The sequence below is a fragment of the Oryzias latipes genome, chromosome 18, assembly GCF_053564925.1.
Source record: "Oryzias latipes strain Hd-rR chromosome 18, Olatipes_Hd-rR_3.1".
In the NCBI taxonomy this organism is placed as follows: Eukaryota; Metazoa; Chordata; class Actinopteri; order Beloniformes; family Adrianichthyidae; genus Oryzias; species Oryzias latipes.
The window spans coordinates 36,443,372-36,465,971 of record NC_136254.1 but is presented as its reverse complement, the minus strand read 5'-3'; the positions used below and the strand labels follow the sequence as shown (position 1 = coordinate 36,465,971).

The following is a 22,600-nucleotide window of genomic DNA, read 5'->3' as shown; positions in this document are numbered from 1 at the left end:
TCTCTATGGTTCTCCTCCTCTCTCTGGTTCTCCTCCTCTCTCTGGTTCTCCTCCTCTCTATGGTTCTCCTCTCTCTATGGTTTTCCTCCTATCTCTGGTTCTCCTCCTCTCTCTGGTTCTCCTCCTCCCTCTGGTTCTCCTCCTCTCTCTGGTTCTCCTCCTCTCTCTGGTTCTCCTCCTCTCTATGGTTCTCCTCTCTCTGGTTCTCCTCCTCTCTCTGGTTCTCCTCCTCTCTCTGGTTCTCCTCCTCCCTCTGGTTCTCCTCCTCTCTCTGGTTCTCCTCCTCTCTATGGTTCTCCTCCTCTCTATGGTTCTCCTCCTCTCTCTGGTTCTCCTCCTCTCTCTGGTTCTCCTCCTCTCTATGGTTCTCCTCCTCTCTCTGGTTCTCCTCCTCCCTCTGGTTCTCCTCCTCTCTCTGGTTCTCCTCCTCTCTATGGTTCTCCTCCTCCCTATGGTTCTCCTCCTCTCTCTGGTTCTCCTCCTCTCTCTGGTTCTCCTCCTCTCTCTGGTTCTCCTCCTCCCTCTGGTTCTCCTCCTCTCTCTGGTTCTCCTCCTCTCTATGGTTCTCCTCCTCCCTATGGTTCTCCTCCTCCCTATGGTTCTCCTCCTCTCTCTGGTTCTCCTCCTCTCTATGGTTCTCCTCTCTCTGGTTCTCCTCCTCTCTCTGGTTCTCCTCCTCTCTATGGTTCTCCTCCTCTCTATGGTTCTACTCCTCTCTATGGTTCTCCTCCTCTCTCTGGTTCTCCTCCTCTCTATGGTTCTCCTCCTCTCTCTGGTTCTCCTCCTCTCTATGGTTCTCCTCTCTCTGGTTCTCCTCCTCTATCTGGTTCTCCTCCTCTCTATGGTTCTCCTCCTCTCTATGGTTCTCCTCCTCTCTCTGGTTCTCCTCCTCCCTCTGGTTCTCCTCCTCTCTATGGTTCTCCTCCTCTCTCTGGTTCTCCTCCTCCCTATGGTTCTCCTCCTCTCTCTGGTTCTCCTCCTCTCTATGGTTCTCCTCCTCCCTATGGTTCTCCTCCTCCCTATGGTTCTCCTCCTCTCTCTGGTTCTCCTCCTCTCTCTGGTTCTCCTCCTCTATCTGGTTCTCCTCCTCTCTATGGTTCTACTCCTCTCTATGGTTCTACTCCTCTCTATGGTTCTCCTCCTCTCTCTGGTTCTCCTCCTCTCTCTGGTTCTCCTCCTCCCTCTGGTTCTCCTCCTCTCTATGGTTCTCCTCCTCTCTATGGTTCTCCTCCTATCTCTGGTTCTCCTCCTCTCTCTGGTTCTCCTCCTCCCTCTGGTTCTCCTCCTCTCTCTGGTTCTCCTCCTCTCTATGGTTCTCCTCCTATCTCTGGTTCTCCTCCTCTCTATGGTTCTCCTCCTCTCTCTGGTTCTCCTCCTCTCTATGGTTCTCCTCCTCCCTCTGGTTCTCCTCCTCTCTCTGGTTCTCCTCCTCTCTATGGTTCTCCTCCTCTCTCTGGTTCTCCTCCTCTCTATGGTTCTCCTCCTCTCTCTGGTTCTCCTCCTCTCTATGGTTCTCCTCCTCTCTCTGGTTCTCCTCCTCTCTATGGTTCTCCTCCTCCCTCTGGTTCTCCTCCTCTCTCTGGTTCTCCTCCTCTCTATGGTTCTCCTCCTCTCTCTGGTTCTCCTCCTCCCTCTGGGTCTCCTCCTCTCTCTGGTTCTCCTCCTCCCTATGGTTCTCCTCCTCCCTCTGGTTCTCCTCCTCTCTCTGGTTCTCCTCCTCTCTCTGATTCTCCTCCTCCCTCTGGTTCTCCTCCTCCCTTTGGTTCTCATTCACATTGTTGTGAATCAGAAACAGATGAAAAAATTAAGTTTTAAAGAGATCGTATTTGTGACATAGAAAATACTCTGGGCGTGGCCAAAGTCTTCCTGCTCCGCCCCTTTCTGGTAATCCACCTGCAGACCAACAGATCCATGAATGTCTCTGTTCTCTTGGTCTGAACTGGAATCTGGATCAGAACTGGATCATGGATGGATCTTATGTTGCTGCTGCTTTTATTGCACCGCTAACGTTAGCTTGGCGGCGTGAAGCGGGACAGCATGTTCACTGATGGATGATGGGGAATGGGGGAAGACTTACTAGGCGCCAAAAGATAGGTAGAGCGTTCAGCCACCAAGCCCCTGTTTTATGGAATAAACTCCCAGCTACCTGACCGAGTACCTCGTCTCTGCTCCTGCTCCTACACCTGGCTGTGGTTCCTGTCTCCGGCTCGACTCGCGCCTTTGACTGTCCCCCCCCAGCTCCATCTGGATGAAGCTCGTCTGCTGGACTTTTATATATGTAGTTGTAGATTTAGATAAGTTAATTCTTCTCTAAGAGTTCTGGTAAATCGCCTGTCCGTCCTGGGGGAGGATCCCTCCTTCATGTGGGCACCCCTGAGGTTTCTACATTTTTTCCAGAATCAGATTTTTTAGGAGTTTTTCCTCACAGAGAAGGGGGGTCTAAGGGCAGGGATGCCAGTTTAGCTTAGTCAGTTTGTTAGTTCATTTTAGTATTTTCCTATTGAACTCTTTGTATTCGTGATCCTTTTGAGTTCATGTTTTACTAATTCAATTACAGATACAAAAGCCCACCGAGACGACTGTTGTTGTGAATCTGGACTAAACAAAATTGAATTGAATTGTCTAAATCTTGATGTGTAGAAACTGGATTCTCTAGAAAAGACTGTATTAAATTTAAGGTTCGTACCCGTCAGTTTCCAGCACACAGAAATAAATAAATAACGACTCAGAGACAAAACTTATCTTTTGTGGAGGTTTTACTTCGTCCAAACACGAAGGGGACAGACAGATGAACATGGTGCATTCAAAGTCCGAACCAACGAGCTCAGGGATGGGCTTTGGTATAAAAACCCTGCATTTGCATATTCAGAAGATGGTCTGATGGACCTCGTGTGAAAAACACACCCACATGCTGTTGCAGGCTGGATACTTGAAGGTCATAAAGCTTCAAGTGTCAGATCTCTCTGATGTTCCCACAGACATTTGCCAGAGCACAAACACCAGAACACACAAAAAGTAAAAAGGGAGGATGAGGAGAAACTGTGAGGACAATAGCTTGGTTGTGCTGTCTTAGGATGCAATATAATTTTGAGATGATAATACATGCTCAGTGAGTTAAGTTTAAACCATTAGTGTAATAAAAGGTATAGGTAAATGTAAAAAAGGGAGTTTCTAACTATTCTATTTCTAATTATTCCTAACACTTGATGAAAGGATGACTTTGAAAACAGATCAGGAGACGACTGCAGTGGAGTTTGAGTTTCTTTCCAGAGACGGCAGAGTTTCTCTTTCATCTATGATTCTCTTCATCACCTCATTTACATCCTCCTCCTCCTCCTTCTTTAGCCCTGACAGCGCTGGATGAGAGCGTCTCCTCCCAGAGGATGCTCCTCTGCTCCTCACAGACCTTCAGCTCCTGAAGGAGGCCTCCAGACTGCAGGTCCTCCTCTCTGATCGCCTCAGGGAGATGTCTGCTACAGAGCATTCTGATCACTTCCTGTTTCTAATGAAAGTGTCCATGGTGTCAAAAAGCAGACCCCCCGCCCGCCCCCGCCCTTCTAACAGCTCGCGTTTCCTAACAACAGAAACTTTCACTTCCTGTTATGTAATAAAAAAGTAAATCAAGGTGTTCTGTCACACAGACAAACACCTGAACTCCACACAGGTTCTGGGGTCAGAGGTCAGAGCTCTGCAGGCTCAGAGGATCTTCTTCATTTTGGAATGAGATGAGATGAAACGGCGTTTTCAGAAACGGCCTTCAGATTATCGTCACAACAGAGGTTTGGTGTGAAGAGGAAACCACATCCTCCTCATCCTCAGAGGAGGTGGACCAAAACAAGCAGAACCAGAGAAGAACGACGATGAAGAACACGTCTCTGCTGCTGCTCCTCTGTGAGTAAACTGCTGACTTTAGAGAACACAGAATGACTGCAGACCCCTGATGATGAAGGTCGCTGTTGTCTGGATGTTTCTCTGCAGCCGTCACGCCTCTGCTGTGTGGATCGTCTCCACGAGGTCAGTAGACTCCGCCCCTCAGAGGCCTTCATGAGGACATGTGACCTGATGGCCCCTGTGGTGTCGCTCTTCATCCTGAATGATTGATGATGAGGAGGAGAACATTAGATGATGAGGAGAACGTTAGATGAGGAGGAGGAGAACGTCACTCTGCTGTCATGGTGTTTCACAGTTGCTGCCTCCCTGAACAGTTCTAGATCATGTTTGGGTCCAGGTTCCACAGACATCCTGGTTCTGTAGTCCTGGAGGACAGGATGGAACCACAGAACAGCGGGTCCAGCTGTCAGAGCTGGACCCCCCCACCATGACTAAACAGGAACTCATGCAAATGTCTAACTGAACTTAAGGCACGGGGGGGGGGCAAACATCAGCTGTCAGGCACGGTGGGGGAAGCATCATGGTTTGTCAATCACCCTCTGTTCTGAACTTCCAGAAAAAAACGACGACTTCTGCTGGTAAAGTTGATCCAGACTTTGACTGAAGCTTGTTGGTGTGAAGTTCTGATGGATGAAGGACAGATCGGGGGGGTCCTAACACCCACAGGGGGTCTCGTTGTTGCAGGTGGTCTGACTGTGAGTCCCAGCAGATCTCAGTTCTTTGAAGGAGAATCAGTGACTCTGAAGTGTGAGGACCACAGCTCTGCAGGATGGACTCTGAGGAGGAACACCTCCCAAAAGAAGACCACTCAGTGTGAGGAGTGGGGAGAATCCTCAGGCCCCTCCTGCTTCATCAGCTACATGTACCCCTCAGACAGTGGTGTGTACTGGTGTGAGTCCAGAGGGGGAGGAGCCTCCAGCATCAGCGTGAACATCAGTGTCTCTGGTAAGATCAGACTGTGGAGTTAGTGTTGCTGCAGCTGTGTGCAGATGGATGAAATGCTTTGTCTCTGTGTTGAGGTGGATCAGTGATCCTGCAGAGTCCTGTCCTCCCTGTGATGGAGGGTCATGACCTCACTCTGAGCTGTCAATCACAGACCCCTCCCTCCAAGCCCTCAGCTGCTTTCTATAAAGATGGCTCCCTCATCAGGACTGAGCCTACAGGTCACATGACCCTCCAGCATGTTTCCAGGTCTGATGAAGGTCTCTACAAGTGTCACATCAGCGCTCATGGAGAGTCTCCATCCAGCTGGATCTCTGTCTCAGGTGAGGAGCTCCTTCAGGGACCCCATCAGGTTCTGCAGTCTTCTGATCTTCATCTTTGGTGACCAACGTTCTTTCAGAGTCACTGGTTCCAAACGGAGACAGTCAGGGAACCAAACAGGAAGTGTCATCAGCTGTTCTGTGATTGGTCAGAGAAGGAGAGGGGCGGGTCGACCAGCCGTCCCTCATCCCCGTCTTTCTGTTTGCAGCAAATCCAACGCCAGTGACTGACTTCATGACGGTTCTCCCCTCTGAATCCACGCCGCCTCCTGCGTCCCCCCCACCCCGACCCGTGTTGGGCGTGGTTCACCGCCTGCTGGTCGTCTGCCCGTACCTCCTCTCCACTCTGCTCATGGCGTCTTTGTACTGCCGCAGAGCTCCAGGTAAGTCCTCTGACATCATCTGCTGTCCACTCTGACACAGGAAATGACCCGCCTGTCTCCATGGTAACAGCCCGCCGCCCTCCAGGGGAGCATGGACTGTTCAAAGAGGACGAGGACGTCACTGCCGTGACCACCGAGCATCGCTTCTGACGCTCCTGCAGCGCCGCGTCTGACGTCTCTAACCGACCATGCTAGCAATGCAATGATGCCCCGCCCACATGCTAAGTGTCTTCTGGGTAATAAACTCCACTGAAATAACCAAAGTCAGTCTGATTGGTCTCCATACTCTGTGGTGCGTTTTCATTGGTTCCCTCTTCAGGGGGCGGAGCTACCAGTGTTTCTAGAGCTGCGTTCATCTTAAGGAGCATTTTGAGGAAGCAGCAGTCCGCCATGTTGGATTCTCTGAGAGAAACGTTTGGAAACGAGTCCAAACAGGAAATGAGATCCATGTTCTGGTTTGGTTGATTACTTTCCACAGAAAAGAATAAAAACATGTTAAGAAAAAGAAAAGAGATCAGGTTAAAACATCACCTGGATCAGATCTGATGGTCTGATTGAGATTATATCTGGGTTGGGGGGCAGGGTTACATCTAGATAATATGGAATGATCCTATCTGGATCCAGTGTGGTGATCCTATCTGTATCCAGTCTGGTGATCCTATCTGGTGATCCTATTTGGATCTAGTCTGGTGGTCCTATCTGGATCCAGTCTGGTGATCCGGTCAATGACTGACAGGTCCAGAACGCTGCCATCAAAGACAGAAATCCTTCAGTTCAGAGGAACTTGAAGGAAAAGTGACTAGAATGATGTTTGTTCCTCATGGGTTCTCTGACAGAACAGAGGAAGTTCTGTTGGATCCGTTCATGAAGAACACATGAAGAACCAACAGCAGCAGCAGGAAGAACGATATTCTTCCTGTTTCTGCCCCTAAATGACCCCCCCCCCCAGCAGAGAGGAACAACTTTGTTGTTTTCTTTCACAAAGTTGTTGAATGATTCTCTGAACACAAACAGCAGAGAACCGCATTCACTGAGATTCACCTGTGCACGCGCGCACACGCACGTGCCCCCGGTCGGACTTGCCTGAAGCTGACGTTGCGCAGGCGCAGCAGCGGGTACCGTCCCTCCCACGGAAGCAGTCTACCCATGGCTGTGGGGGGAGTTTGGGGTTCCTCTGGTCCTGGATGACAGAACATGGACTTCCGGTCTGGAACCGCTGCTGCGGTTCTGCTCCTGGTTCTTCTTTGTGGAGGTTCTGAAGGTGAGAACGTCCCGAACTCTTTCAAACTCTCCGAACTCAGAGGCGGCTTTTCAGTCAGTGGGGGAGGGGGGCTCGCGCTGCGTAAAGGCGCAGAGAGGAGCGCGCGCCGACAGCTCCAAGCGCCTCCTCAAGTGTGGAAAATCAAAGTTTGCTCTCACGTGGAGGATCTACTCTGTTCAGTTCGGATATTTGCGGCCTGTTTGCGAGCCGGACCGGAACCGGGTCACGTGTTCATGATGGAAGCAGGAGAGGAGCCGTGAGGGAGAAGAGCTGAGGACAGAAAGGAAGGAGGAGTAAGGGTCCTCTTATCTCTCTGATTCAATTTAATTTTATTTCCATAAATAATATATAATAATATATACTTATATATATTATTATCAGGGTCGGCCCTGGTCTGCCGGGGGGGGGGGGGGGGGTAAGTGAAATTGAATTTGTGGGCTCTAACTGATCAGCAGCACCAACAAAACGCAACTGTTGTTGTAATATGAATTAAATCTCTATGAATACATAACAACACTACAGCAGTGGATCATCTACTGTCAGCTGACACAGTGGACGTGATCGGCTGAACCCTGCAGGAAATGCAACACTGTCTCGGCTGCTCTACTATTGAAAGTTAGTCCAGTTGAGAACAAGACTTAATGCTACAAACTGATTTTATATATTTGTACACAAACAAGATCAAACAAGAAGAGAGAGTTTGAGTATCATGAATTATATACATAAAAAAGCCAAAGGGAAATATCTGTACTCACTATTATTATTGTAATACCTGATAAAATCCATATTTTGTTTCTAAAATATGTTAATATTATTCATGGTGTATAATCAAATGCACCTTTTATCATGACTGATGGATTGTATTACAGTTTACAGTATATTTCCTGCATGGTGGATGCACATTTAGTGATGCCAAACCAATTTTAAAAGTGCAAAGAAAAGATATTAATAACAAATGTGTAAATATATTTGTCTGTCTGTATATTAATGTAACACTGGGCAATAAACAAATGACATTCACAAAACTCCAACTTACTAAAAACAGCAAATCAGATAGTTTAATATTCTCAAATATTTTTCTTGTCTCAGCAGCAGTAAAGTCATTTCTGATGTCTGTATAGTCCAACTCTTCCCCTCTGGGTGGTTGATGCTGATCATGGCTGAAAGATGCTCCTGTCTCATAGTTTAGCTGTAATTAGTTTGGACTTTAGAGTTTTATCGATAGTTTTTCTGTTTGGATTCTCTTTGATTTCTAATTCTTTCCATGCCATAGATTGTGGATGTGGTCTTCACTTTTCTCAAAATGTTTCAGATGTTCATTCAGTCATTTTTTCATCTTTGACGAGTCGTGATGATTTTCTTGAGAACAGTTTAGTATCTGCATAATTTTTTACAGAGCACACTAGCTGTGAGCGTTTTCTTTTTGAGTTTGGAGGAGTTTTGGATCCAGTAGATCCTCTTCTCTAACAGTCTTCTGTATTTTCTGGACTACATGCTGCTCCTTCTTTCCCGGGTTTTGAACTGTGCAGCCATTCTGTGGATTTTCTATAACCGCTCTATAACCAGAATTAGAAATAAGAAATAAATGAGAGACAAAAAATCAATGCAAAGAAGAAAAGACTACGACACTTTAACTTTAGCAGATAGACCACGAACGACACATCATAAGTGGTCATTATTTTTCACATCCTCGCCACTTCATCATGGAAACCACATGAAGACGTTGATATGATGCAGGTTTAAGTTGAGGCCATGGAGCCTGCTGTCCTGGAAGGAAACCGCTGCTGCTGCACGCCAGCTTAGCATCAATGAATCTGTGGTGAGGCGATGGAGGCGGCAGGAAGAGCTCATGCAAGTAAAGAGTCCCCCAAAGCTTTCAGAGGACGTAAAGCAGGAGGTCTGAGGTGGAAAATGTCCTGGAGGACGGGGGGAACACAGAGAGAGAGAGAGAGAGAGAGACAGAGAGAGAGGGAGAGAGAGAGAGAGAGAGAGAGAGAGAGAGAGGGAGAGAGGGAGAGAGAGAGAGAGGGAGAGAGAGAGAGGGAGAGAGAGAGAGAGAGAGGGAGAGAGAGAGAGAGAGAGGGAGAGAGGGAAAGAGAGAGAGAGAGAGAGTGAGAGAGAGAGATAGGGAGAGAGAGAGAGAGAGAGAGAGGGAGAGAGAGAGAGGGAGAGAGAGAGAGAGAGAGGGAGAGAGGGAGAGAGAGAGAGAGGGAGAGAGAGAGAGGGAGAGAGAGAGAGAGAGGGAGAGAGAGAGAGAGAGAGGGAAAGAGAGAGAGAGAGAGAGTGAGAGAGAGAGATAGGGAGAGAGAGAGAGAGAGAGAGAGGGAGAGAGAGAGAGGGAGAGAGAGACAGAGAGAGAGGGAGAGAGAGAGACAGAGAGAGAGGGAGAGAGAGAGAGAGAGAGAGAGGGAGAGAGGGAGAGAGAGAGAGAGGGAGAGAGAGAGAGGGAGAGAGAGAGAGAGAGAGAGGGAAAGAGAGAGAGAGAGAGAGTGAGAGAGAGAGATGTATGACTATCTGTTCAGTAATAATGAAACAATAAGTGTGATCTTGGTTCCATCTTGGGTGGATTTGAACTTCCCAGCAGCAGCATCAACGTTTTCAACAGATGATGTGGTGACAGCAGTTTATCTGCAGCTAAACATGAATTATTATTATATAATAATCACTGATGAAGCTGATAAAATAACTATAGCAGAATCCTTACAGACAGCACAGCTACCATCGTCTTCATCAGGACTCTCTTCAGCTGCTGTTAATGCAGACACTGTTTTTAAATTACTCTACAGCAGGGGTCGGGAACCTATGGCTCGCGAGCCATATATGGCTCTTTTGATGGTCACATGTGGCTCGCAGACAAATCTTTAATTATAGTTTTTTTTTTTTTTTCATTAGACCAGTCCTTCTCGGGCGCGATGCGATGCCAGAGGCGCGCAGTAGTAGCGGTGCTTAGAGAGAGAAATCTGCGCCAGCGCTATCAGTTTACTATTATCTATAATTTCACAGAGTTTGTACCAGCTGGAAACCTGTGAATTGCCGTGCCTAAAACTGCGCGCTCCCGTCTCTGAGAAAGAGCGCGCAGATGCGGAGACGGGATGTGTGAGGGAGAAAGCAGAGGGTGGGGGTTGTGGGGACCGGCAGCAGGTGAATCGCGCAGAGATTGTAAAAACGTAAAACCCGCTGCCTGTCACTCACTGCGGCGTGTGAGTGTGTGTTTGGCTCCACGTCTGCATGTGAGCAATCTGTCTCACATCTACAGAACATTCAGACCTAAGATCACGTTTAAAGTCTCAACGCCTGCATGAAGCAGAAACTCACCACGTATCAACCAGACTAGACCATCAGCAGAACCACCACGAGAAATACTCATCATTTATTAGCAACAGCATAACAATGGTATTAAAAAGAATCCACAGACTTATTGTACTTTAAAAATGTTGAAATTAAATCAAATGCGGCTTTTTCGAAGATGGCGGACGGGACGCCGGCGTAATTCGATGCTCCCAACAAAACAGGAAAATAGACTCCTAAGAATCCACTATTAACAAATGAAGATAAGCACTCAATGAAAGGAGGAGTCGAAACCAGAGGAAAAATGAAAAGACAAGACCAGATGAAGGGAAAAAATGTAGATAAAGCCAAAGAAGACGGAGACGAACGTGCTGGTGCTAACCAGCTAGCTGAAACCATGCGTTGTGGACTCGACTCCATCAGCAAAGAAATCCGTGACCTAAGAGCTGACATGAAACAAGACATGGTCTCTTTGAAGGAGCAAGTTACAGAAGATGTCAAGAAGGAAATCACTGAATTGAAACAAGAAATCCACCAACAACTGGCGACAAATAATAAAACCCTTCAAACGCACGGAACCCAAATTGCCGAGGCCGAAGAACGCATCGCGCAAATCGAATCCTGGAACATGGATGTGAAAGATGCCCTCTCTAAATCTCTGCAGCATCAAAAAATATTAAGAGAGCGGCTCACAGACATCGAGGGAAGAAGCAGACGTAACAACATACGAATATTTGGAATACCGGAGGACGAGGAAAAAGGCACAGCGACAGACTATGTTACAAAACTCCTCTTGGAGAAGCTCTCCCTGCCTCCAGAAATCAGCCTTCAGATCCAACGTGCCCACCGAGCGCTCACTCAAAAGCCAAGCCGCGGCGCACCACCGAGGTCCATGATAGTCAATTTTCTCCAATTCACTACCAAAGAATCGGTCCTCAAAGCAGCATGGCAGAAGAAAATCGAGGTGGAGGGGAGACGGCTGATCTTCGATCATGATTACCCGACGGAGGTGGTCCAAAAGCGCAAAAATTACAGCGGAGTCAAAAAAGCGCTTAAGGAAAAGGGGGTCCGTTTTCAGACTCCTTTCACCAAGATGAGAATTCACTGGGACTCTGGAGTGAAAGTTTATGAATCTGCGCGGGAAGCGGCAGAGGAGTTAAGAAGAAGAGGATTTACGGTGGAGCTCCCCACACCGGACAACACGGAAGATGACGTCATACAGGAGCGGCTGCTTCATGGATTTCCATGGCAACGACCCGGCGAGAAAAGCGGAAATGGAGCAGCACGGCGAGCTAAGGAGAAACTGCAGGAATTTGGACGAGCTACGTCTTAAAAGTTACAAATGAATATTAAGTTAAGTCCTTTCCTTTCTTTCTACATATATAGACTTCCTCATATCATAATTTGTGCTGTTGGGAATATTTACCCATATGATGGATGTTGGACTAGTAGGTTTAGGTGAAAGTTTTTTTCTCACCACTACTGAGGGGCCCTCCTTAAACGCGAGGAACCCCCCCTCTCCCACCAACAGGGGAAGGGAATGGCGTGTGTTCATTCCGCTTTTGGAAGCCAAATGTGTTTCAGAAATGTGTTTTTTTTTCCTTTTGGGCTACAAGTTCTGGCCTTTTGTTCAATGTTCTTGGGCTGTACATCAAGTTTTGGAAGAAACAAAGCCATGGGTTGTAATATAAAAATGGTTACACTTAATGTGAATGGTCTAAATAATCCCATTAAAAGGAAAAAAGTCATCTCAATGTTAAAGAAAGAAAATGCACAGATATTATTTCTACAAGAGACAAAGCTAAATGATCAAGAACACAACAAGTTTAAACAAATGGGATACAGAAACACCTTTTATAGCTCCAATGAATCAAACAAGAAAAGAGGAGTCGCTATTCTTATAACAAACTCCATACAATTTGAATGTAGTAAAGAGATAAAAGACAAAAGCGGAAGATATGTAATGGTTAAAGGGAAATTGCAAAACGAACTAATCACAATGATAAACATATATGCCCCCCCTGGAAGTAAAAAAACACTTTACAAATCTTTATTTGACTTAATTGCACATGAGGCAGAAGGCATATTGATATGCGGGGGAGACTTAAATGTAACTCTGAAGAGCCTAGACACTACAAGTGTCCGGAACCAGCATAAACCTTTGGCAGGATTTATCAACACAACTCTAGAGGAAATGGGAGTTATTGATGTCTGGAGAGAAATACACCCATTAGAAAAAGACTATACATACTATTCTGGGTCACACTCGGTTTATTCTAGAATTGACTACTTTTTAATGAACACATGGGATAAATATCGAGTGAAAGCTTGTGAAATTGGTACAACGAATGTCTCTGACCATAGCCCGGTCTTTTTAACAATTAATATAGACAGGAAAAAGATAAATACTTTGTGGAGATTAAACATAGGAATTTTAAATAAGGAAACTGTGAAGGAACAAATAAAAAACACAATTAAAAGATTTATTGAAGAAAATGACAATGGTGAGGTAAACCCTAATATTCTGTGGGATACGTTAAAAGCAGTCTTGAGAGGAAATTTAATTGCCATTACATCGGCACAAAATAAAGAAAAAAAGGATAAATACAACCAGAAAGTGGCAATTTTAAACAACTTAGAAAAACAACATAAGCAAAGTCAATCTCAAACCATCTTGCAACAAATTAAAACACTAAGGACAGAAATAAATGACATTTTAAGTGAAGAAATTGAAAAGAAAACAAGGTTTGTTAGACAAATGTATCATGATTCCGGCCCAAAGGCAAACAAATTGTTAGCAAGACGATTAAGAAAACAACAATCTAATAATACAGTAACTAGTATCAAAAAACCCGAAACAGACAAATTAACAGATGATCCAGAGGAAATACTAGAAATTTTTCAGAATTTCTACAAAGATTTATATTCAAAGCCCTCACTAGCAAGTGCAGACGAGGTAACTAGCTTTCTTAACTCACTTGATTTACCATCAATAGGAGAAATGCAAAACAGAGTATTACAATCAGAAATTAGGACAGAAGAAATTAGATTAGCTATTGGAAAATTAAAGACCTGCAAGGCACCCGGTAGTGATGGGTTCCCTTCTGAAATATATAAGCTGTTTGAAAGTGACCTGTCACCTTTACTGCTGAGATGCCTTAATTGGACTTTAAAGGAAGGAACTATCCCCCCTTCATGGCAGGAAGCAGTGGTTTCTCTTATCCCTAAGGAAGGGAAGGATTCAAAACTATGCAAAAACTTCAGACCAATTTCTGTTTTGAATGTAGACTTTAAATTATATACATCAATATTAAGCAAAAGATTTGAACTTTTTGTATCTGATCTAATAGATGAAGATCAGACGGGTTTCATTAAAGGACGCCAGACACAAGACAATATTAGGAAAAGTCTACATATCATTAACCATGTACAAATGAAGGGAATTAAATCTGCACTTATTAGCCTAGATGCAGAAAAGGCCTTTGACAGTGTTAGCTGGGAATTTTTATACTTGGTCCTTAAAAAGTTTGGATTTGAGGAGAATTCTATTAAAATTATTAAAGCATTATACCAAGCCCCAACAGCAAGAATAAAAGTAAATGGAAATCTATCAAATAGAATTAAATTAGAAAGGGGCACAAGACAAGGCTGTTGTTTAAGCCCAACTCTCTTTGCATTATACATCGAACCATTAGCACAAGCTCTGCGACAACACGAAGCCCTCGAAGGAATAGAGATAAGCAACACAAAGCACATAATTGGCCTCTTTGCAGATGACATAATAATTTTTCTCAAGAACCCAGACAACGAGCTTCCTATACTGATGGACTTTTTGAAAGTATTTGGTCACTATTCCGGATATAAAATTAATATAGATAAAACCCAAATTCTTACACTAAACTACTCTCCGTCTAAACAGATTAAAGAAAGTTACAATTTGAAATGGGAAAGTAAGACAATAAAATATCTGGGGGTCATCCTTACTAAAGAGATTGACAAACTATATGAAACAAATTTTGATCCGATTGAACAAAACATGCAAAAAAATCTGCAAAAATGGAAAACTTACCCCTTAGATCTCAGCTCTAGAGTAAAAATAATTAAAATGAATATCACCCCACGATTTCTCTACCTATTCCAGGCTTTACCAGTAAGAATACCACAGCATAAGTTTAATTTATGGAATAAAAATATATCTAGATTCATTTGGAATGGGAAAAAACCTAGGATAAGGTTTTCCACCCTTCAGTTATCAAAAGACAGAGGGGGGTTGGCATTACCAAATCTCAAAGAATATTTTTATGCAGCACAGCTGAGACCATTAGTCTGTTGGTGTGTACCAGAATATGAAGCAAGGTGGAAAGAATTAGAGATTAAAAGCTTAAACATACCAATACAAACGATTATAGGAGACGCTAAATGTACTGACTATGACCAAAGTAATGTTGACTTAATTACATCCTTTACAATAAAACTATGGGAAAAAGTAGTTAAAGAATACAAACTTCAAAAGGAAATAAAAATACTCAGTTGGATTGCTTATGATCCAAAATTTCAACCAAACCGATATGATTCAACATTTAGACACTGGATAGACAATGGCATAACTGCATGGTACTCTATTACAAAAGACGGAAATCTACTTAGCTTTAGGGAATTAAAAAATAAATTTGGATTGGGAAATCAAGATTTGTTTAGATATCTACAAATTCAGGACTTTTATACAAGGGAAATTAAACCTAACCTAGAACCTAAAAAAAGATACAGTATAACTAAAGTAATATTAGACGCTTATAAAAACAGTAAAACAAGGGTTATCTCATCTTTTTACCGTTCTTTTACTGAAAACAGGAAAAGTTCATCATTTTACATTAAAAGTAAATGGGAATCTGAGCTTAATCAAAAGATTACAGAAGAAGACTGGTTTAAAATGTGTCTCACACAGTGCTCTTCTACCAGCTCTCAAATATGGAAGGAATTTGCATGGAAGAATCTCACACGGTATTTTATAACGCCCCAAATCAAAAGCAGACAACTAAAAAATCTACAGGCTTGCTGGAGACAATGTGGGGGTCAAGAAGGGAATCATACTCATATTTTCTGGTCATGTCCTAAATTACTATCTTTTTGGAATGATGTAACAACTGTCATAAAAAATGTTATTGGATATCACCTGCCAAACGAGTTTACAACTCTGTATCTGGGTAATATTGAAGACTCTGTACTGAATGAAGATGTTTACCTAGTAAGGATATTACTCTTGGCAAGCAAGAAAACGATAACAAAAAAATGGCACAAAGTAGAGCCCCCTGGAAAAGATGACTGGTTGAAGATCATATGGACCATTTACTCAGTGGAAAAATTGACATTTCTACTCAAATTAAAATTAGACGTTTTCAAAAAAAAATGGAAAAAATGGTACAACTATATGGAAAACCAATAAAAGGTTTAGAGGATTTCGTGTAGGTATTATTAAAAAAAAAAATGTAATAACAATAAGAAAAACAGCCCAATTGCAGTTAGTTGTGTCTGTTCTGTTGTTTGTTGTGGTTGCTGACCCGTGTATGTAAATGCTGACAACTGAAAACGTTCAATAAAAACAAAGTAAAAAAAAAAAAAAAAAAAAAAAAAAAGAAATTAAATCAAATGCACACATTCATTTGTATTTTAGTTTTAAACAAATTGTCGCGGACTGAGTTGGATGGCTGTTGAGCCGCGTTAAAAGTTCTGGAGTTCATTGAACGCGTCAAGCAGAGATCTGATTGGCTCTCAGTTCTGTCGCTCAGCCTGTTGTTAGGTAGTTTGGACCAATGGGGTTCAGCTATGGGCCGAATAAGGGAAATGGGAGGGGCTGCAGCGGTAGCAGGTGAATATAAAGTTGGGAGAAGCGCTCTCGTCTCGGCGGGAGAGATTCAGGAGTTGCTGAATTAATTGTTCGGCGTTTGTTGCGGTCTGCAGTAACCAGAATAAAGAACCTTAAAAGAGGTTAAGTCTCAGTGCCTCAGTGTGGGAAAGGGACACTACATTATTGTATGGCTCTTTCGAAATTACATTTCAAAATATGTGGCATTTATGGCTCTCTTGGCCAAAAAGGTTCCCGACCCCTGCTCTACAGTTATTGTTATGACTTGAGATTCCATCTTCAGTGATGTCAGGAACATCTTGGGATGTGGACGCTGCACCTCCTCCAGTACTTTTGGATACTTTTTGGTACTTTTGGATTACTCCTGCACAGCCAAATAAGTAATTCATGACATTAGGGCTGCACTATATGAGGAAAACTCGCGATATGCAATATTGGTAATTAATATCGCGATAACGATATAAATTGCGGTATATAAACAAATAGCAAAACAACCAAAAACATCATTTCCATTTCACTGCAACAGTTTAAAAATTATCCTCCAACTGACCCTCGTCGACATAGAAGGCCAACATCAAACATAAAAGGGCTCATCTGATTGATCAACAATGTAAACGGGTCCTTCTGATTGGTTAAATGCATGAAGGGATTTATTTCATTTATTCAATATTTCAAGCTGCCATGAGTTTGTTTTAGCACATTTAAAGTGTGGATGCCATGCTTTGAACAACTTTGTCAAATAAAAAAGCTCTTTAAACGCTGATTCTATTGATACCAATAGTTAGCGTCGAAAAAAATCCGAAGCATATGAATAATAGACATCTGTCGAAGGAATCAGAGATTTGAATTTGCCGCTAAGAGCGCAGGCTGGAAGTGACCTCGATATGACCTGTGACGTCACGAAAGGCATTGACTTTCGCAGTTCCGCTTCGGACAGCATGTAAACAAAACAGGTAGTCTTCGTTTCTCTCGTGTTTAAATCTGTTAATCATCAACATGCCAAGTCGTTGTGTGGCAGCTGGATGTAGCAATACATCTAGTGAAAGTGTATCTGTGTATAAACTCCCAAAACAAGAAGCGCTGCTGAAAAGGGGAAAGTTCAAGAAGGTGGACGGCGAAGGATTTTTCCCTCCAGATCTGCAGGAGAGAAGTCTGCGTTTTCGAAGGGACAAAAACCGGGACACAAACGAAGAATTTTGAACGGAGAGTTGGGAGGAGGATCTTGGCTTCTGAGTCGAGGAAAGGCGGGTGAGCTGGAAGCGAGCGAGCCGTTTTCTGGGTCGGAGAGGACGGCGCTGGAGTCGGGAGCGGAGGCTGCTAAGCTAGTGTGCATCACGATGGATCACATTGAGGCGAAGTAGTCGTGTTTTCTGTTGTCCTTGGATCCAACTGGAGTATTTCAACGCACTCAATGTTTTGCAAGAGAAGCAACAGGCCTGCAACGTTTTTTTTTCTTTTGCTTTTGAGGTGCCGGTACCGTGAGTAAACTGAACTGTGTGTGTGTGTGTGTGTGTGAGCGCGCGCACGAGAAAAGGTTTCAAACTGGTTCAAACAGGTAAAACTGTTAATGTTCCACAGTTGTTAATGGTATACAGTGACTTTGTTAACTAAAGAGTAGTAATATCTGGGAAACTTTTATTTTGTGACATTTATTTTGTAAATTGGGTTGAAAACCAGTGTTTACCTTTGTTTAGATTAGGCCAAAAGGGGACATTTTGAGTATATTTTAGGGTAAGTGGAGTAATTTAATTTTATACATTTTTTAGACTTACTGGAGTCTAGCCGAATCTTCATGCTGGCTATCGTCATCGGCATGATCACTAGACCTACTACTTTCTGCTATATCCTCCTCACTTTCGCAAAAGGGTTCGAATCGATACGGTTGCAAAAGTGACTCATCATCATGATAATCTCCGCAACTTTCCTCTTCATCTTTCTGTTCATCTGATGAGAAATCGCTAATAGAGACGGTAGCATCACTCTGTGCTTCGCTATCGGTGCTAGCCATCTTGTCTGCCTTTCGTTACGTCACAAACATGGCGGCGCGAAGTCGGCGGAATGCGTGAAGCCGGCGGCCGTCCTCGTTGTTTATATCGCGTTTTTCGCTATTTATTCTTTTTCGAAAAATATTAAAAACAATCGCAACATGAAATAGAGACTATTTACTATATTTTGGCTTATTAAAATAGGCCATGTCACCCACACTTTAAGGTAACCATTTATTGCGATCTTTGCCGTCTTTTGCGGTATGCATATTGCACAGCTTAATGTCGCGATAAGGATAATTTGCGGTATATTGTGCAGGCCTACATGACATTATCATCAATAGAAGCTGGAAGAGCTTATTTAATGCCAATAGACCTAACTTACTATTTCTTTACAACTACCATTAACTATGCAGCAGTTGACCTTTGTTTCACTGCAGGTGTAGTTCCTGTAGTTCCTGTAGTTCCTCCTCATCACTAAGGAATGTTGTTACACGTGTGACGTGAGGAGAGCAGAAGAACCTCTGCTGAGGAAGAAACTGTAAAACATCATCATCATGCAGAACCAAGACTGCTAAATACAGACTAGAAATAAATGAACACATTTATAAATAAATGTGAACTATAAATTGAGTATAAGTGGAAACATAAACATTTATACACTTCTTTATCTATTATTTTGTTTATATACAGCACAGAGCTAAAGTGTGGACACACCTTCCCATTCAAATGAATGGGAAGGTGTGTTCACACTTTAGCTCTGTGCTGTATATATTCATAATTTTAAAATGAGTACCTTTATTATTTTGTCATTTATAAATGGTAGATTTATGTCCTATTTGTATTAACTTGTATATAACTTGTTCTGTCCAACAGCTGAGCAAACAGATTAGAGCTGAAGGCTTTTTGTGTTGGACAGGTTTTACTATCACAAAAAGAGGTTATATAGCTTCAAGAAACTAGAGTGTAGATTTGTATAAACCCCTTTTTGGGGGCCCAGCCTCACAGCCTGGGGCCGGTCAGTGAGAAAGTCCTTTATCCAGGCACATGTGAGGGGGGGAGGCCTATAGTGTCCAGTTTCCTGATCAGTTTGTCAGGGATGATTGTATTAAAAGCAGAGTCCTCGCAGTTCAAACTGAGACTGTGACCTCAGTGACCTCTGTGTGAGGGTGCCTCTGAAGGTCGTCTGTGAAGATCCTGGCTCCTCCTAATGGACTTCTCCAAGAAGTGTTCTCACTCCTGGAGAACCCAGAGTGGACCTTTACTTCCTGGTTGAAGCCTGTTAAAGAACAAACATCAGCTAACCAAGAGTCCCTCCAACGTCAAGCTCTGATCTCTGTCCGTGTTCTTCTGCTGCAGGTCTTCAGAACATCACAGCAGAACCCGGACAGAACGTCACTCTGACGTGTGAAGCTCCAAAGAACCTCACGGTTCTGGTTGCAGAATGGACCAGAACCATCTTGGATAAGGAATGTCTGTTTGTGGTCAGACAGAACCACATCATGGAGGACGTCCACCAGCAGTTCAGGAACCGACTGTTTCTGCCAGAAGACGCCAAAGGAGGAGGAAGCGTGGTTGTGAGGAACGTGACGTTTAAGGACAGTGGGACATTCGTGTGTCGGATTAAACAGACCAGAACAAGAGACAAAATCATTAGAAATTCTCTGAACCTGATCTCCATCCGTCTGTCTGTGGTTCCTCCAGGTGACCCGTCTCCAGGTGAGCAGAGTGTTTGTCTTCCTGCTTGATGTCAGAGTAAAGGTCTCATCCCTGGGGGGTAATCCAGAAAACATGTTTAAACTCCTCTGACTTTAACCCTGAACTCTGGCTGAAGTCCAGTAGCATGAGTTACCATGGGAACCAAGCACACCCTGAAACTCTGTTTTTCTACCTTTTCTGAGCCAAGGCCACTTTAACTTTGACTAAAACCCCGCATCCAAAAATCTAAGTCTCTGAAAACATTAACACAAATGTTGTATTTCTTTTTAGATGATTAAATTGTTTCACTTTAGTTGAATTGTGTCTGTTTCACCTTCATCCTGTTTCTTAAATGTTGTTATTACTTTAGTGTAACCTCTAAAATAATCCAGACGTTGTTAGAAAAGTGTTTCAGTCAGAAAGATGACTTGGACCAAACTCTGTTAAGAAACACAAACCTGGAAGGAGAACTAAACTGTTGACCTCTGACCTCTGACCTCATCAAGAAGATTAAAAACTGTTAAATGTGTGTTTGTTGTGGTTTCAGGCGTTTAACAGGGAAGACTCTAAATCAGAACAAGGAAGTGAAGACTTTAACCACTTCTGATTGGTCAGACTGATGACATGTGATTAAGCCTCCAAGAATGATTGGTGGAGACAGTTAAAGGGGCGGGGCTTTTCCTAAAACAGCTGAAGCTGAATAGAATCAAATAAACACTAAGAAAAATTATATTATGATCTCTCATATTCCTAACTCCTCAGTGTTTTATGTTTGGATGAACACAGAGCTGAAATCCTCGATATGGAAAACATTTTTACATCAGTGAATGTCTCATCTCCCACAGTGCACCTGTTGAAAACATTCCTCCATTTCTGGAACCTAAAGCTGAGGTTATCAACTTCCTTAGCCTCAAACTTACTGTGGGAGCTAGCAGAACCTGCTTTCTGGAATACCCCCCCCCCCCCATGTGTTTTGTGAAGATGTTGGTGATGAGACTCTGCAGGAAGCAGACGCCCTTCTGAAGGTCTTCTCTCCTCTTCCTCAGCTGCAGGAGATGAAGATGACGGGACGAGAGGAGTCGGGAACAAACATGGAAGCAGTGCTGATGAGCTGACAGTTGGAGTTTGTGTTGGTGTTGGTGGTTTTGTGTTAGGGTTTGTGTTTGTCATGATTTATTTTATAGTTAAACACCAAAGAAACAACAATCCTCCTAATAATCCAGCTCCTCCCCCACAGCAGACCTCGGAGGAAGGAATTCCTCTGAATGGAGTCGACCAACCAAAAGGAAGTTCTGTTTCCATGGAAACAGGAGCTTCATCAAGACTCTGAGGTTCTCTGGACAGTCAAGAAAAAAAGAGTTCATTTAAAAATGGAGGCTAAGGAATGGAACCTCAGACCTCCTCATGGGTTCTCCTATGGACGGATCTGGTTAGAAATGTGTTGGTTCTGATCCAGATGAGAACTGAAGTTCTCCTGAGGGCTGCTGGTAGCCTCCAGTTGGAGCAGATCAGGAGCAGGTTCCTGTGGATGAAGCCGTCTGATCCAGAACCAGCAGAACCTTCAGGCGTCTGATCCAGAACCTCCAGCCTGCAGCTGTCTTTGGAACCGTTGTGTTGGCGTCAGGTTCTGTCAGGGGTTCTCCTCTTCCTCCTTCAGCACATCCATCTGCTCGTTCTCTGATGAAGAACCCACAGAACAGCAGGACCCGGGTTCACGGGGGGATCAGCTGATCGACCTCAGGAAGCAGGTGGGCGGGGCTTTGTGGAGCTGGAACCTCATGCTGGAGGTTCTCCACGTTCTGCTGCTATCAGGGATGGACAGAACCTGAAACTGAACCGTCTTCCATCAGAAATCTGTGACAGAACTTTGACATTTCTTTGACTTTAGTAAAGTTTTTACTCCTGATGAACTGAATGTGTTACTTTTAGAATAAATGTGTTTGAAACCATCAGTCTGGTTCCTCTCTGATCCAGTCCTGCAGAAACTACAAAGGAGAACCTCAGAGTTTGGTTCTGCAGCTGGAAGGTCCGCTGACGGTTCTACCAAAGTTCCGATGGAGCTTGAAGGATGAGAACCGAGGCTTCTGCTGTACGTGTGCAGAACCTCCTCACGTGTTTCTCTATGTTGAGGAGTTTGGGTCAGAATCATTTCAGAGGAAACATCCTGCAGGTTCCTGTTGTGGGTTCTATGTAGCAGCAGAGACCATCCAGACCGTCAGCAGCCTCAGGGTCAGCTGGAGGCCGTGACTCACTCCATTAAAGACTCTTTCTAGACCGGCTCTAACCCGCTGGTCCGTCTGCTGACATCCTGTAGTTCTGAGTCCAGACCGTGAAGAAAGGCCTCTGGTCTCTGCAGAGTTCTGGACTCTACTCGAGCGGAATGCAGCTCCTGTAACACACACGGATGAAACGTCAGCGGTACCACAACCCGACTACCCACATCAGGCATCCCTGTTGTATTGTGAGCTCATCTCTGCACAGCAGAGAAGGTGCTAACTCCTCAGCATCTCTAGCAGCAGGAAAACATCCTGTCGCCACCATCTCCATCACTCTTGACAGAACAGCTCAGACAAAGTCTCCCGTCTGATCTCAGTGCTGCTACTTGTCAACGTTTCTAACTGCGATGCATAGAACCCCTGCACCGTGTCTGTTTCCTCTGAATGAGGGAGGGGTGACCCTGAGAGACCATCTGTGTTAGCATGAGCCTCTCCTCTGCGGTACTCGATGGTGGACTCATGAGCCGACAACAACAAAGCCCACCGTTGCATTCTAGCAGCAGCCATTGATGGAATACTTTTCAGAGGGCTCAGAATAGACGTCAGAGGCCGGTGGTCTGTAAGCAGAGTGAGGGGAAGCATCTCAAGCTAAACGAAGCGGCAGATCAGCATCATAGTGTGTCAACACATCCTGTGACACCAGCAATGCCTTCACTTTACCAAATACTGACTCACACGCTTTAGACCAAGTCC

At 44.1% G+C, this 22,600-nt stretch overlaps 3 protein-coding genes across 7 annotated transcripts in view; all 3 read left to right on the top strand.

Annotated features, from left to right (window-relative positions):
* LOC144987419 (uncharacterized) overlaps positions 1-22,600 on the top strand; it is a 409,376-nt gene that overhangs the window by 93,946 nt on the left and 292,830 nt on the right. The gene's annotated exons all lie outside the window — the stretch shown is intronic.
* Positions 3,643-5,799, top strand: LOC144987422 (Fc receptor-like B). Of its 2 annotated transcripts, XM_078936826.1 has the most exons (6): positions 3,643-3,891; positions 3,979-4,014; positions 4,576-4,836; positions 4,911-5,156; positions 5,363-5,536; positions 5,607-5,799. In XM_078936826.1, exons 1-6 carry the CDS (start codon positions 3,861-3,863, stop codon positions 5,684-5,686), a joined length of 828 nt encoding a protein of 275 aa, XP_078792952.1. In that variant the 5' UTR covers positions 3,643-3,860; the 3' UTR covers positions 5,687-5,799. The 2 variants fall into 2 exon arrangements, with proteins under 2 accessions (XP_078792952.1, XP_078792953.1); XM_078936827.1 differs by lacking the exon at positions 5,363-5,536 and having other exon boundaries at positions 3,647-3,891; positions 5,577-5,799.
* LOC144987426 (uncharacterized) lies at positions 6,629-21,583 on the top strand. Of its 4 annotated transcripts, none has more exons than XM_078936835.1 (4): positions 6,631-6,797; positions 19,293-19,652; positions 20,678-20,786; positions 20,872-21,583. In XM_078936835.1, the coding sequence occupies exons 1-4, from the start codon at positions 6,731-6,733 to the stop codon at positions 20,894-20,896; spliced, it is 561 nt and encodes a 186-aa protein (XP_078792961.1). In that variant the 5' UTR covers positions 6,631-6,730; the 3' UTR covers positions 20,897-21,583. The 4 variants fall into 4 exon arrangements, with proteins under 4 accessions (XP_078792959.1, XP_078792958.1, XP_078792961.1 ...); XM_078936834.1 differs by having other exon boundaries at positions 20,869-21,583; XM_078936833.1 differs by having other exon boundaries at positions 6,629-6,797; positions 20,684-21,583.